Source organism: Aulonocara stuartgranti, assembly GCF_965226115.1.
Source record: "Aulonocara stuartgranti genome assembly, chromosome: 10".
In the NCBI taxonomy this organism is placed as follows: Eukaryota; Metazoa; Chordata; class Actinopteri; order Cichliformes; family Cichlidae; genus Aulonocara; species Aulonocara stuartgranti.
This window is the reverse complement of record NC_138946.1, coordinates 26,967,987-26,984,424: the sequence shown is the minus strand read 5'-3', so window position 1 is coordinate 26,984,424 and position 16,438 is coordinate 26,967,987. Positions and strand designations below refer to the sequence as shown.

Genomic DNA, 16,438 nt, shown 5'->3' with positions numbered 1-16,438 from the left:
AGGAGAGACGGCATCCATCCCACTTTGGATGGAGCAGCTCTCATTTCTAGAAATATGGACAAATTTATTAAACCCCCCAAAATATGACTATCCAGAGTTGGGACCAGGAAGCAGAGTTGCAGTCTTACACACCTCTCTGCAGCTTCTCTCCTCCTGCTACCCCCCCAAAAACCCATCTCCATAGAGACTGTGTCAGCTCCCGAACAGACAAAAAACAAACTAAAAACCAGCAACAAACAACTTAAACATAAACAATTACAAAGAAAGAACAATAAAGTATCCACATCTGAACCAAAGAGTAAAACAGTGAAATGTGGATTATTAAATATTAGGTCTCTCTTCTCCAAGTCTCTGTTAGTACATGACTTAATAATTGATCAACAAATTGATTTACTCTGCCTTACAGAAACCTGGTTGCAGCAGGATTATTATGTTAGTTTAAATGAATCAACACCCCCGAGTCATTCTAACTACCAGAAACCTCGAAGCACAGGCCGAGGGGGAGGTGTGGCAGCAATTTTTCACACCAGCCTATTAATTAATGAAAGACCAAGACAGACTTTTAATTCATTTGAAAGCCTGATGCTTAACCTCGTCCACCCCAGCTGTAAAACTCAGAAACCAGTCTTACTTGTTATCATCTATCATCCACCTGGGCCTTACACAGAGTTTCTGTCTGATTTCTCAGACTTTAATCTAATTTAGTTCTGAGCTCAGATAAAATAATTATTGTGGGTGATTTTAACATCCATGTAGATGCTAAAAATGACAGCCTCAACGTGGCATTTAGTCTGTTATTAGACTCAATTGGTTTCTCTCAAAATGTAAAAGAACCCACCCACCACTTTTATCACACTCTAGATCTTGTTTTAACATATGGCATAGAAACTGAACATTTAACAGTGTTTCCTGAAAACCCTCTCCTGTCTGATCATTTCCTGATAACATTTACATTTACAATAATTGATTACACAGCGGTGGAGAGTAGACTTTATCAAAGTAGATGTCTTTCTGAAAGCGCTGTAACTAAGTTTAAGAATATAATCCAACCACTGTTATCATCTTCAATGCCCTGTACCAACATAGAGCAGAGCAGCTATCTGAACGCTACTCCAACAGAGGTCGATCATCTTGTTAATAATTTCACCTCCTCACTACGTACGACTCTGGATACTGTAGCTCCATTGAAAACTAAGGTCTCTAATCAGAAGTACCTGACTCCGTGGTATAATTCTCAAACACGTAGCCTAAAGCAGATGACTCGTAATCTGGAGAGGAAATGGCGTGTCACAAATTTAGAGGATCATCATTTAGCCTGGAGAAATAGTTTGCTGCTTTATAAGAAAGCCCTCCGCAAAGCCAGAACATCTTACTATTCATCACTGATTGAAGAAAATAAGAACAACCCCAGGTTTCTCTTCAGCACTGTAGCCAGGCTGACAAAAAGTCAAAAAGTCAGAGCTCTTTTGAGCCAACCATCCCTTTAACGTTAACTAGTAATGACTTCATGAACTTCTTCACAAATAAAATTTTTATCATTAGAGAAAAAATTACCAATAATCATCCCACAGATGTAATATTATCTACAGCTACTCTTATTACCATTGATGTTAAGTTAGACTCTTTTTCTCCAATTGATCTTTCTGAGTTAACTTCAATAATTACTTCCTCCAAACCATCAACGTGTCTTTTAGACCCCATTCCTACAAAACTGCTCAAAGAAGTCCTGCCATTAATTAATTCTTCGATCTTAAATATGATCAACCTATCTCTAATAATCGGCTATGTACACAGGCCTTCAAGCTGGTTGTAGTTAAACCTTTACTCAAAAAGCCATCTCTAGACCCAGCAGTCTTAGCTAATTATAGGCCAATCTCCAACCTTCCTTTCATATCAAAAATCCTTGAAAGAGTAGTTGTCAAACAGCTAACAGATCATCTGCAGAGGAATGGTTTATTTGAAGAGTTTCAGTCAGGTTTCAGAGCTCATCACAGCACAGAAACAGCTTTAGTGAAGGTTACAAATGATCTTCTTATGGCCTCTGACATGGACTCATCTCTGTGCTTGTCCTGCTAGACCTTAGTGCAGCATTCGATACTGTTGACCATAATATCCTATTAGAGCGATTAGAACATGCTGTAGGTATTACAGGTACTGCACTGCAGTGGTTTGTATCATATCTATCTAATAGACTTCTGTAACCGGAAGGTCGCCGGTTCGATCCCCGGGCTCTCTGTCCTGGTTGTTGTGTCCTTGGGCAAGACACTTTATCCTACTGGTGTTGGCCAGAGGGGCCGATGGCGCGATATGGCCGCCTCGGTTCTGTCAGTCTGCCCCAGGGCAGCTGTAGCTACAACCGTAGCTTGCCTCCACCAGTATGTGAGAGTGAATGAATAATGGCATTGTAAAGCGCTTTGGGTGCCTTGAAAAGCGCTATATAAATCCAATCCATTATTGTTATTACTCCAATTTATACATGTAAATGGAGAGTCCTCTTCACACACTGAGGTTAATTATGGAGTTCCACAGGGTTCAGTGCTAGGACCAATTCTGTTTACATTATACATGCTTCCCTTAGGCAGTATCATTAGAAGACATAGCATACATTTTCACTGCTATGCATATGACACCCAGCTCTATCTGTCCATGAAGCCAGATAACACACACCAATTAGTTAAACTGCAGGAATGCCTTAAAGACATAAAGACCTGGATGGCCGCTAACTTTCTGCTTCTTAATTCAGATAAAACTGAGGTTATTGTACTTGGCCCTGAAAAGCTTAGAAATATGGTATCTAACCAGATTCTTACTCTGGATGGCATTACCTTGGCCTCCAGTAACGCTGTGAGGAACCTTGGAGTCATTTTTGACCAAGACATGTCCTTCAACGCACATATTAAACAAATATGTAAGACTGCTTTCTCCCATTTGCGCAACATCTCTAAAATTAGAAATATCCTGTCTCAGAGTGACGCTGAAAAACTAGTTCATGCATTTATTACTTCCAGGCTGGACTACTGTAATTCATTATTATCAGGATGTCCAAAAAACTCACTGAAAAGCCTTCAGCTAATCCAAAATGCTGCAGCAAGAGTACTGACAGGGACTAGGAAGAGAGCGCATATTTCTCCTGTTTTGGTTTCCCTTCATTGGCTTCCTGTTAAATCCAGAATTGAATTCAAAATCCTGCTCCTCACATACAAGGTCTTAAATAATCAGGCCCCATCTTATCTTAATGACCTTGTAGTACCATATCACCCTATTAGAGCACTTCGCTCTCGCTCTGCAGGTCTACTTGTAGTTCCTAAAGTATTTAAAAGTAGAATGGGAGGGAGAGCCTTCTGTTTTCAGGCCCCTCTTCTGTGGAACCAGTTTCCAGTTTGGATTCGGGAGACAGACACTATCTCTACTTTTAAGATTAGGCTTAAAACTTTCCTTTTTGCTAAAGCATATAGTTAGGGCTGGACTAGGTGACCCTGAATCCTCCCTTAGTTATGATGCAATAGACGTAGGCTGCCGGGGGATTCCCATGATGCATTGAGTTTTTCCTTTCCAGTCACCTTTCTCACTCACTATGTATTAACAGACCTCTCTGCATTGAATCATATCTGTTATTAACCTCTGTCTCTCTTCCACAGCATGTCTTTTATCCTGTCTTCCTTCTCTCACCCCAACCAGTCGCAGCAGACGGCCGCCCCTCCCTGAGCCTGGTTCTGCCGGAGGTTTCTTCCTGTTAAAAGGGAGTTTTTCCTTCCCACTGTCGTCAAAGTGCTTGCTCATAGGGGGTCATATGATTGTTGGGTTTTTCTCTGTATCTATGAAGCGCCTTGAGGCGACTTTTGTTGTGATTTGGCGCTATATAAATAAAATTGAATTGAACTATAAATCCAGCTTGAGGTGTTTATGTAAACACTGAAACAGGTTTGCTTGCTGCAAACATTCACACTGGATCCTACATTAAAGAACTCTGGTACTCCGGCTTCCTCCCACAGTCCAAAGACATGCAGTAAGTGGGGTTGGGTTAATTGGTGACTCCAAATTGCCCATAGGTGTGAATGTGAGTGCGAATAGTTGTCTGTCTCTATGTGTTAGCTCTGCAATAGACTGGCAACCTGTCCAGGGTGTACCCTGCCTCTACCCTGGTAGCTGGGATAGGCTCCAGCCCCCCTGCGACCCTGACAAGGAGAGAATGGATGGATGAGTGGAAGAAAGAAATGATGGGTGACAAAAATCTTTTTTTTTTTTTTTTTTTTAGATCCAGGAAGATACAGAACGGATAATATTTTATAAAGTACGTCAGTTATCTTTAAAAGGGAACACAATGATGCTTTTGGTAACTTACCACCATCTGCTGAGCTGTGATACAACTTCATACGCTCTCATTTATCTTTCAGATAAAATCCCCTGAATATTGTTGAAAGACTCAAAAATGTTGTCAAAGTAACAAGATTGCGTTTTAGGTTTTATTAGTCCAAATATTCTAAAGATTTAAGCTAATAAAACCTAAAAGACTTAAAAGCAAGTCTTTTTGTGTATTAAACACATTATTTCATTCAAATAACTTAAACTAACAGCTTCAGAGGGAATGTTTTAATGGTAGATCATTTCCACATGACAATGACACAATTAAAAATGTTCTCACGTCAACCTTTTTCCACAGTTTTCCCTTAAGGTAAGCTGGATTTAAACAGGTTATTTTTTGCACCTTCCTACCATTCATGTAACACTTTTCCATGTAAGAAAATACAGCATTTTAAAACATATTTGGCAATACAGAAGCAAACCCAGTAAGATTTCCTCCACAAAGAAATTTAATAAACCTTTTATGCTGACACGTGGATATCCTAGCCCTCCAACCCCCCAACATTTTTTTTTTACTAAAACAACCCAGAATGTTAACAGTCTATACAGCTAAAGGGCATAATTAATTCTGAAAAAACATTACAATCTTATCATTGGAACAGTGTGTTTTCTGCTAACAAACATCTCCTAACTAAGCAAGATAAAGATAATTACATAGTGGAGTAAGGAAAAAAGGAACGGCCATTTCTGAATAGAGTTTCGTACTGATACCAGGTATCAAATCTTTAGGAATTACCAATTAAGCAAATTTCATCCTAAGGAAGGCAAGCACAAGTGCCTGTTGCAGTTCTTCGTTTTACAAGGCTATTTACTGTTGCTTGTCTTTGGCTCAAGGCCTAGTGATCAAACAGAAGGCACTTTCGTTGGCATTGGTGATGCAACTAACATGGCAGTTTTACCTCAGGGCCTAAATGAAGATTTGTGAGAATGTAGCAAAGATTATGCCTTGACCTTGATTTTAGAGTTACATCATCAAGGAAATGGTGATCCTTTTACCTGGCAAAGATTTCCCAAACTTTTGAATAAACATCCATCAAATTTCTTTCTTGTAGTTTTAGAGTAACTTTACACAAATGGTGTAATGGGCTTTCATGACTGGAATCTTAGATATTGTACGCTTCTCAGTTCTATATCAGTATTCACAGGAACCATACTTTTTAACTAGCAATCTGTCAGTTATTTAAATTAAAAAAAAAAAAAAAAAAAGACTTCTATGGATTCACTTGCACAAAACTTGTGAGTGTGCAGAAAAAGGATAAAAGAGTGTGGTTGGTAACCTCGTCCAGTGCTGAGATGAAAAACAACCTGGCATAAGCCAGGAAATACTGTAGATAGGGAAGTTCTTACCGAAGATGTACTATGAGACACTAACATTTAAAGGACTTGAATGGTATTCGCTTCTTTTTTTTGCTACTTTACCACCAATCACATTTACAGAACTGGCAACCATTTTTCAAAGCAAACCAATATTTGAATGAGGTCTCCTATTCCAGGCAGCCACTCATCTCCATTCTGTTTTATGCAGCATGGAAATTCAATTTTCACCAGTTTTCATACTGGCATAAGGGAAACCTAAAATTCCATTATTAGCATGACCCAAGTGGCTAGAGGTGATTGGGTTCTGGGTAATTGATCCATTTTGAATCTTGCTTTAAAAACTTTAAGAGCATCATCAGATACCATCAAAATCAAAGTGAAGTCTATATTAAAGTGGCCCCATATGCTCTTCTCTTGGACTCCATTAGAGTAGCTTTGTGTGACTTATAGTTCAAAATGATCCTCATTTATCTTAGCCCCTTAGTTCATCCATATGTTCAGGATCCCTCTGCCCTCATGAACAGAAGGGTTGAACCAAGTGTGTGGATCTTCTGCGCTCATCGTCCGGACCATCAGACTGAGACGGCCACATTAGAGAATGCCACTCTCATTCATACCATAAAGAGTCAAGAGTGGGAAAATGACCCGACACCGGCTCTTTAGAGCAGTCTGAAACCTGAGCTTTTGTCTCACAGAGATTACTTGTACATTGACCTCATTATTTAAAACTTTGGCCACGTTTAATACAAGCATCCACCACTGTAACAGTGTTAGCATCACAGGTCCATTTTAAGCTAGTAGGCCCACACTGGACATGCCCAAAAAACAAATCTCAACATGACTGTAAAGGATTAAATAATCATCATTTCACAAAGAAACAAATGTCTGCCTGGAATGCAGGAAAAACTATAAGAAATTATTATAAAGTGTACCTTGGAAAACAGAGGCGTAGTAAATGAGTCCCAACATACAAGAACAGAAATTATTTCACCAAAAAAAAGAAAAAGGGATCACCTGAATTTCCATTTTCATACACAACCAATGACTTTGTGATTTATCACATCACCAGTAGTAAATCACTAAAATGACTTGTGACTATGACAGTTGCTATCAACACTTGAAAACCCTCAGAACGATGGAACAGCTTTGTACGAGACCCTGAATTATACTACAGAGGAATGGAGAGGATCAGGGATGAAACTATCAACAGGCTGCTTTAAGACCACAGATGAATCACATTATTACACTTTTTATGACTCTTACTGATCTTTGACAGTGGGTGCAAGATTGTCCGATGGCCAACATATGCTAAAAGCCAGGAGATGGTGTACCGTGCACGTGACAAACAGGATACTTAACAGTGGACAGCAGTCTGGATGGAAGGGAGATGATGGTTCTACTCCCTCGTTTCACTACATGCTGCGCTCGCCTTCTCCATGTCTGCTTAGACCTTCCAATGGTGGATTAGAACAAACAACAGTGATCAGGTTATCTTTTTCTACTGGAACAAAACCCAAGTAACCACCCGTGTGGTTAACACGCTGCTTGGCTTTCTTACAGATCTCCCACCAATCACAAAGTAGTGCATTTTCCAAGTTTTGTTCACATCCTGCAAATGAACTGTAACTCAGCTTGGCAAGATCACTGTTACTGTTCAAGTGATAATCACATGTATACAAAAGCCCAATGAACATTAATGAAGTGGGAACAGAAAAATAAAGAGTTGCTTCTGCCACTAGGCCGCTCCTGCCCTTGAACAATCACAGTGTAGCAGGCTTTGCTACCTTTATGAGCCTATTAGGGAGAGAGAAACACTTTACTGGTATCTTAATTTACAAAATTGTGATCATAAAAATAAAGCCTTGGACCTGTGACAATAAAACAATGAGGAAAAAAACATCTGATGCAATAATATGACATCCCCCCCCCCAAAAAAAAAGGAAAGGTAATTTACCGTAACACTCCTTTAGGCACATAATTCTTTATGGGTTTCCACTCGTGTGGTGGTCAGGAATGCTTTATCCACAAGAACAACAACAACACAAAAAAAAGTGAGGGTGCCTTTACTCAAACCTGGCAAAAAGAACCCACAGTTCCATTTTGAAAGACTTGTTTCTGTGGCTTCAGATGAAACAACCACGTACAACAAAGAAATTCACACACGGCTGAACTGCACACCCGACCAGGACGACAGGACAGAAGACATCCCGAACACATCTGAAGTCTGACCCACCAAACTAAGACCCTGATCACTTATTTGTAATTTTTTAAAATCCAGATTTTCTGTTGCTTTGTTGGTAGTTTTTTCCTTTTTCCTTAAAGGTTTGTGTCGACACTAAATCACAATCTAGTCTGGAATATTGCTCAGCAGCTATGTACAGAATTGCAAAACAAACGTTCTGACTGATCTACACACACACACACACACACAATACATCTCACACTGTGCCGTGTTTTATTTTAGTGGTCCTCTTCAAAAAGAAATATACTAAAAAGTGTAAACATAAAAAAATAATAACACAAACTGTTGCCCCCTTCTCATAGAACCTGATTTGCAACTAAACGATAACCTAGTGAGTGTTTCTTCTAATTTTGGAACCCAATATTCGGCTCCGAGTTTTAGTGCAGATGAGCTGTGCAGCAATAGGAGCTTTCCAACCATTTCAAATCAAGCACCCTAAAAAAGGTCCTGTGTTTTTCTTCCACTTTCCAATTGTTGTTCAAATGAGAGCTGTCCTCTGCCTCTGGTTGTTTGCGTTGTTGTTGTTGTGTTCTCACCTCCCCCAAATCCGAGCATGCACGCATACACATGTACACACATGTACACACACACACGTACACACACGTACACACACGCGCACACGCACACACACACACACACGCGCACACACACACACACTTCCTTAAGCGAGTTTAAAATGTTAAAACAAGGAAAAAGAAATTAAAGGAGAAAAAAGAAAAGAAAAATCATCTTTCACTTACAAATCCTTCCGTGTTTGCAATCAACAATGAGTTGTCAGGCCCAACATTTAAGTTAAATTTCTTCATTTTTTTTTTCTTTTTTTTGAACACACAGCAGAATAAACATTGTTTGGAAGCAAGGTCTCCTGGTGGCAAGTCAAATGTTCAGAGGTCACATTTCTTTTTTTTCTCTGTTTGTTTGTTTCTCGGGTTTTTCTTGCCGTTCTTGGCAGCTCAGTCCTGCTTGGCCTGTAGCTGCTGCTTCCAGGCCTCATTCAAGTAAACCAATCGCTTGTAGTTGAGAATAAAGAGAATGAAGTTCAGCGCGTATGTGGTGATGCAGATGATGCAGAAGTCCTTTAGGACAAAGTAGAGGATGTAACCCAGGTAGAGGGACCCAACCACCGACAAGATGGATGTCGTCATGAGAATGAGGGCGGCCATTGCACTGACAGTCATTCCTAAGGCAAGAAACACAAATTGAGGCTTAAACAGGTAACCATTAAAAAAATTAATAAAAAAATACACCTTCACACAATCTCCTGAGAGAGCTCTTGTCACAGAGCTTTCAGCCTCAGGCACTTCTGCATTTATATTGTGAGTCCTCGTGACGACATTCAGCCCGCACACTGAGCCAGCCGGCTGCTTATGTCATCGTGCTGTCACATGATGACACGTCCTTATTTTGTCAGTGTCTGCACTTCTTTTACACCAGGTTTGTACTCATAGGAGTCACTACTAAACACACAGGTATTCTCTTTTGCTACCGTTATTGTTTTAGACATTTATCATCATGATTTAGATCAAACGATGGGATGCAGCTTTGGTTCAACAATCACTAACAACTGGGAACAACATGTTAAAAAAAGCTGTATTCGATTCCACCAGCCTGCGGTGATTGTTTTTTGGAAAATACGGCACATTTTTCTGAAAATCGACAATAGTTGGGTTGCGGTCACGTGGTTCTGATGACGTGCGGAGGCAGCGCGATTTTTGAGTGGAGGGCGGAAGTAAACATGGACACTGTGGAGAGTCAGGAGAGCAGCTATTGTGCAACTTTAGACCCCGTTTCTCGGGAGAGATATAAACAGATAGTTAAAAAATATATCGGACGTGATCCGTATTCTTTGAAAATGTCCGAATACACCACAGAAGTAAAGGATTTGCCTACTATCGAGGCTGTGGATATCACCAACTACTTGGTCCTCCAGACTTCTTACTACACTAGGCAGCAAATGAAAGCTTTCAAGAGTCTGGAGGCGTACAATTTTTTTGTCAGCGGGTGGGTCCACAACCTTGGAACAAAACGTCTCCGTGATGGATACAGTTTGGTGTTTGCAAGGGTGAGTGTTTGTTCTTATATTGCTTTATCTTAAACACGCTAACAGTTAGCGGTAGCGGCTTTAACGTCAACAAACATGCCACATCCTTAGGACTTCGTTAGAGTGACAGTTGTTTGTTTCAAGGTAAACCATTCTCAGCGGTCTAACGAGACACCTCTGAAGACTTGGGTAATTGCAAAGGAGGATGGAGAAGTGATTGCAGCTCATTGCAATTGTATGGCAGGGTTAGTAGCCTGTTCTCCACTGTCACTAGGCTCAAATCCGGGCTCTCAGCCATCTGTTGCATATCCAAAATCGCCTCTGCACATCGATGCTGTTCTGCCTTAAGCTTCATTCTTTTCTCTCGTTTGAGAACTGATTCCGATCTGGGTTTTCGTTCGTAGCCGAGATTGACCGTCGGAGCCCAGTCCTCCGACTCTTCGTCATCCAAAGCACTTGGGCAGCCTATAGTCCCAATTAAGTCAATATTAGACTACTAACTTAAAAGCACTAAGTAAACGAGAATTTAACGACAACCTAATGCTAATAAGTTCGTTTGCAAACATAACATTACCTCTGACGAAGTGGTCGCTGCAGACACGGGCATTGGCAGACTCTGCTCCTCCCGACTGTAAACGTAAATTTAAAATCCATTTTTTCCTACGTTTTTCGGTTAGAATTTTCCATTTTTCTCCTCTTCGTTGGGCTATTTTTGGTACCCTAAAATACCGTTTATCAGTTTCTCTGGTCGACCTACTGGAGCATCCGTAAACACAACAGGACATAGGCATTTTGCGTACTGTCTGTCTGTGATTTTGCGCTTATCTTTTTCACTTCCGACCGCCAGTCAAATTTCGCGCTTTACGTCGACGTCACGTCTACGTCAAATGAAACCTAGCTATTCCCCTTATGTATGAATTCTGGTTGTGTTTACTGACCTCGAAACGATTTTATGTGGTACACGGCGCTCGGAAATCTGTCAAATTTTTCAGTACGACTTTGCACCGCTTGATGGATTGTCGGAGCATTACGCCTATCGTAGACAGGAGCCTCGCGGAGTGATACGTACTGTGGTTCAACATAATATTACCGTATTGTGTGTATAACCTATTAGGTTTTGTGGATATTATACATGGTTATGCTCAGGATATGTCGGCCAATTTCCACTGGAAATGCCTTTTGGTTAAACTGTCAGCAAGGAATTTGCATTTGCACTGTAAAAGTTTTATATAACTTTAATGATTAAGTGTTTAAGTGAAAATACATTGATGGGGGTTTTTTTTGCACTAATAAAGTTGTGGAGTTGTAAAGTATTTTGTCTAGTGTCAATTATATCATCAGTTTTATTGTTATCGCAAATTTTCAAATGTATATCGTGATAAATATTTTTGGTCATATCGCCCTGCTCTAATGTGAACTTCATGCTTCAAAGACACTAAACCCTCACTGACTGAGTGAAAACAGATGAACCAGTGAAAGTTAACTGTGATACATCTGCACACATATAGGTGCCTCCATGTGTGAATAGCCTGCATCTGAGGACTGTGATGATCAGCACGCAGTAAGAATCTCAGATGGGTGTTAACAGATGTGCTTGATTTAGTAAGTGTTCACTTATAGAGCTGAAATGGATAAAAGTTCATCAGAATCTCAAACTTTGCTTGATTACCTCGACACAAATATTACTGTATATTTACTTCGTCCTCGTAACTAATCTCTAGTTTCTTCATTACAGTTAAGGAATAAAGAAGCTAAAGATCCTCTGCAGGGACATCGCCAAATGTCACAACTATAGCAATAATTCAGTGTTTTGCAACGGCTGTTCTAACCTGCTCACTGGCATTGACCAGAGATTATGGCCCTGGTTATGCTGATTTTGGAGCAATGCTTACGTGCAAATATTTTCCAATCCAAGGCCATGCAACCAGTCTTTAATATGGAAATCTTTACCCACTGCAGCAGTTTGGATAAACTGGGATACTATTGTCCTAGTCAAATGAGTGTTAAATGCAGCAGCTAAAAGGACCTCTTGTTCAGTGCTAGGGCCAGGTGGCCGGGCAAGCCTACAGGCCTCCGGCAGGCTAACATGTCGAACCAGCATGACTGAGTCACATACGCCAGAGGGAGGAAAAACAATGTTCAAGTTAAAACAAGTCACACACAGAGAGAGAAATATTCACAATCACAGTTATCTGTCGGTGTCAAGATTAGAGTGTGGCAAACAAAACGATATCAGGCATCAAACCAAACAGAAGAAGGATAAGAAGTTTTCTAAAAACTCATCTCTGCAGTCCTATGGGAGGTCCAAAAACATTTCAATACAGGTCAGCAGGAAATGCTTCCTACAACACAAACTTCGCATTTAACTGCATTATTATCATTTATAAACTCCGTGTGATGTCAGTGTCATGTGAGTCAGGTTGAGGCAAAAATAGCTGTGTTACAGGAAAGCAACAAGTTGAGTCAGCACTTGCCTCTAGAGCAAAGGCAAAGAGAGATTTGTCATATATAATCCAAAACGTAATGACAAAGTAACCCACAACTGGGAACAGAGTATAGGCTTACCTAGAAGCAGCTGAAAGGCATAAAAGACAATCCCATAGACACTGTTGGGTTGGTTCAGTGCACTGTCATTTCCAAAAATTGAGCCCAGGAGTCCGAATCCTCGACCCCACCTAAACCACAATAGAATAAAATAGAGTTTATTCATGGAAATCAACATGCACAACATGCAACGAGGCAGACTGAAGTCAAAAGATATTACAAAAAAACAAAAACAAAAACAAAAAAAAAAACACTTCCTAGTGTTTGCTTCCTAAAATGCTGCAGTGAGGTGTTCATTTGAGTAAAATAACAGCAAATTATTACTCTCAGAAGAGCATTTTACTATTTAATAAACTGAACCTTTAAAAAAAAAAAAAGGGGGGGGGGGGGGGAATCTGTTTCAGTAACAAAAAACATTTATTGTTGGCCTGAAATTCAATAAACCAATTCCAAAATATGTAGAAAGGCAGCATGTCACAAAGACAAATCACTACATCTTGACTTATGTGTTGCCTGACATGAAGCAGTTCAAACAGGAGGAATTTCTTTCTTCCTTGAGTTTCTGATATGCCATCTTTTCTTTGTATATGAAATCATTGTTTGTATTTTCTGGATGCCAAAGTATGCAGGATGAGAGAGAGAGAGAGAGAGAGAGAGAGAGAGAGAGAGAGAGAGAGAGAGAGATATGATGGGTAAGATCTAGGGCTGGGTATCGTCACTGATTTCTAGAATCGATTCAACTCCGATTCACAAGGTCCCGAATCGATTCGATCCACGATTCGATTTAAATCTGGGATATTTTGACAGTCAGAAATATTATAATTCAGATCAGTACATTTACATATTTTTGTATCAATAAAAAGGAAGCTGACACACGCAAGACTTTATCAAAGGTGTGAGCATCACAGCAGATACCTTTGTGTCAAAGTAGCTGAAGATAAAACACAGAAAAACATGAAGGTGATTTTCCTGGCCTGGGATTTTATAAAAATATTCTGCAGTACATCAAAAACGAAAGAAAACCATTAATCAACATATGAACATTACCTCTGAAGTTACAGCGGTTTTATTAGAGACATGGTTAAGCGTTTTGCATTTTGAATAATTTTAAAAAGTTTAAATTTGTTCAGTATTGAACAGCAGAAATGAGGTTTTCTTTTCGGAAGAATGTAAAAGGGAAAAAAACAGCGGCTGACAGCGCTGTAAACAACAGTAGACTTGTGCGTAACAAGCAAGCGAATAATGAAGAAAGGGAAACTGTTCTTGAAGTACAGAGAGAGAGAGAGAGAGAGAGAGAGAGAGAGAGAGAGAGAGAGAGAGAGAGAGAGAGGGAGGGAGAGAGAGAGAGAGAGAGCTGTGCATCGCGGTGGAAGCAAAACAGTAAAAGTCAGAGTGAATACATGACGATGTTTATGTGAATCTTCTTTTGCTGCTGGTTCGGTCAATATTGTTTGGAGAGAGATCAAACTAACAGCTTTAGAATCGGCGCATAAAGGGCGTGAACACAAAGCTTGGACCCGCCGACACATCAGAATCAGCAAGCTGTCGGCTTTCAGCCCCGACCGTGTCCTTGCCGTCGGGTGAGAAAGGCGACATCTCACTGATTCTGATCCGCGGGTCGCGCTGTGTGTTTAAGTCTATGTGCAGAATCCGTGTTCCTGCTCTCATTTACTGTCTTAACTGTTTGGTGGTTCTTGAAATTTTGTGAGATGTCACCAGAGATTCTGGCATTTCAGGCAAAATAAATTTATATTAAAAAAATCGATTCAGGATTTTAATGAACCGATTCAGGATTTTAATGAATCGATTTTACGTTATCCAAGCCGGAATCGATTTTAATCGATGAATCGATTATAAAAACCCACCCCTAGTAAGATCCAGTCCTGAAGAACTTCATTTTTTAAAGCCCCAATCCACATTGATCTATGCACTTGCTTATTTATCATTGTAAAACATAATTTGATAGAAGCATGTGTAAATGTCATTTCAATAACTCTGATCCATGTTTGACATTGTCCAACGTAACAACGCAATCCACCATGTCTCACAGTAAGAGTACTAGGAACACACAAAGGTTATGTCCTAGTGTGGACTTGCTTTTTGCAAACGCATTTCACTTTGTGAAAGCTTATTCTCCTTTTGTATAATGTATATTGTGTGTGCACCCTGTATATAATAAATTGTATTTTCCACATTACTAAATGTCCTTCTTTCCATTCATTTCACTAGAGCACCATTGTGCCTAGTTCTTTAACTGATAAGCTGAGAAAAACAGACCCTTCAGCTCACAAAAATACAGGATGACATAAAGATTACACTGCTGGAAACCATAACTGATCAGACCAATGTAAGCAGCTCGATTTCTTCTTTAAAAGAAATGTTACACTTGGGCAGGCTTACATCAGTTGAGACAGACTCTCAAACGGAAAAGTCACCGACTCATTCAACAAATATGCAGTAAGTCCTAGACAGGTTGCATTCCAGGTGTAATCAGGGCCAGCAGTGCCTCTCATTCAAACAGGCCCAGTAGATGGTGTTATTGTACTTTATTAGAACTGAATGGCCACCAAAAGCTGTTAAGCACCTTAACAGTATGCATACAAAAAGTGTATAATAATCATGAGAAAAAAATCTAAGTAATAATCTCTGGAGATGCACCTGTCTGGCAAGGATGCGTGATGCTACAGTCCCCTCCACTGACCTCTGGACTAGCTCTGTGTTCCTTTAGGTAACCAGGCTGTAGGGTTTTAGCTCTTTGGACTTATAATTGGTGACGTTAGCACAAGAGCTAACGACAGCTGTGTGACAGCCAAAGTAGGAGGTTAGTCATTTAAGTTATTTGACTAAATTCACCAACATCAACCCAGCAAACAAATGTCCCAGTTCTGGTCATCGGAGTAACTGACTTCACGTAGCAGCATCACTCATACATTCACAATAGCCTCGCTGCGCACAAGCTATTGGGAACTTTAATGCTATATAGTTGGTTTTAACATATGTTTTAGCTTTAAGACGTGCAAAGGACAGTCGGTCTGAACAGGATCCCATTAAAACTGACAGCGTTTATGACTCTGCTGTCAGTTGGTTCAGAAGTGAAACTGGCTTAAATGTTAACCAACGGGTTTCGTTAGCTAATGGTTAGCAAAATTAGCTTCTTGGTGCTACAAAGCTAATGTGGCGCTTTAGAACCAACACCTACAATGGTAAAGTTACTTTTTCTAACTAATGCATGCATAACAGAGAGCTACCAGCCATGGCTTGTGATTAGCTTTTACGGTTGGGGTTAGCAGTCAAATGTTAGCAGAGTGCATTTGACAGTTTAAACCGCGCAGCCCTTCCCAGATTGTCACAATAGCAGGCAGCTTCATTGAGCGCCACTGTCGGCGCTCTTTGCTGAATTCAAATTACCTTGAGCTGAACACTTTTGAACAGCTGATGGAGCTGCTGACGTCGCACAGAGCTTTATAACTCGCATCCCGCGCCTTTTCCCTCTCGACGTGAAAAGCATATAAAGACAACAGTATGCCTAGCAGGCAAACAAGAAGCCTGGCTATTCTTTCCCACCGAGGGGTGGACACTCTCAGGACGGGCGCCGCCATCACTCTCTGGCCTAGCTGGAGACACGCATACACACGCAGCCAGCTCGCCTGTGAGACTCTACTGCGACGTGGAAAAGCGTCACTACGTGTGCCACACCGTCAGGGCGGGACGCTGGGCCGAGGAGGAAAACATCCCAGAAAATGCTGAGCGCAGATTTCTGGGAGAGAAGAAGCAGGCAAATAAACGATATTCAGGCCACGTGCCGCGTTTTATTTTAACATGAATGCATGTAAGAGTACTGGGGAGACCGGTATTTGTTGTATTTTGTGCAGATTTGTTTTAGAAATACATACAGCGCATTGCCCGTAAAACAGGAATCCACATGCTCTACT

The 16,438-nt window shown here is 40.4% G+C and overlaps 1 protein-coding gene across 1 annotated transcript; it reads right to left on the bottom strand.

Annotated features, from left to right (window-relative positions):
• Positions 1-4,575: 4,575 nt before the first annotated feature.
• Positions 4,576-16,205, bottom strand: vkorc1l1 (vitamin K epoxide reductase complex, subunit 1-like 1). The gene is made up of 3 exons (XM_082547977.1): positions 15,915-16,205; positions 12,528-12,637; positions 4,576-9,101 (listed from the first exon to the last, which is right to left on the bottom strand). Exons 1-3 carry the CDS (start codon positions 16,103-16,105, stop codon positions 8,875-8,877), a joined length of 528 nt encoding a protein of 175 aa, XP_082404103.1. The 5' UTR covers positions 16,106-16,205; the 3' UTR covers positions 4,576-8,874.
• Positions 16,206-16,438: the final 233 nt, after the last annotated feature.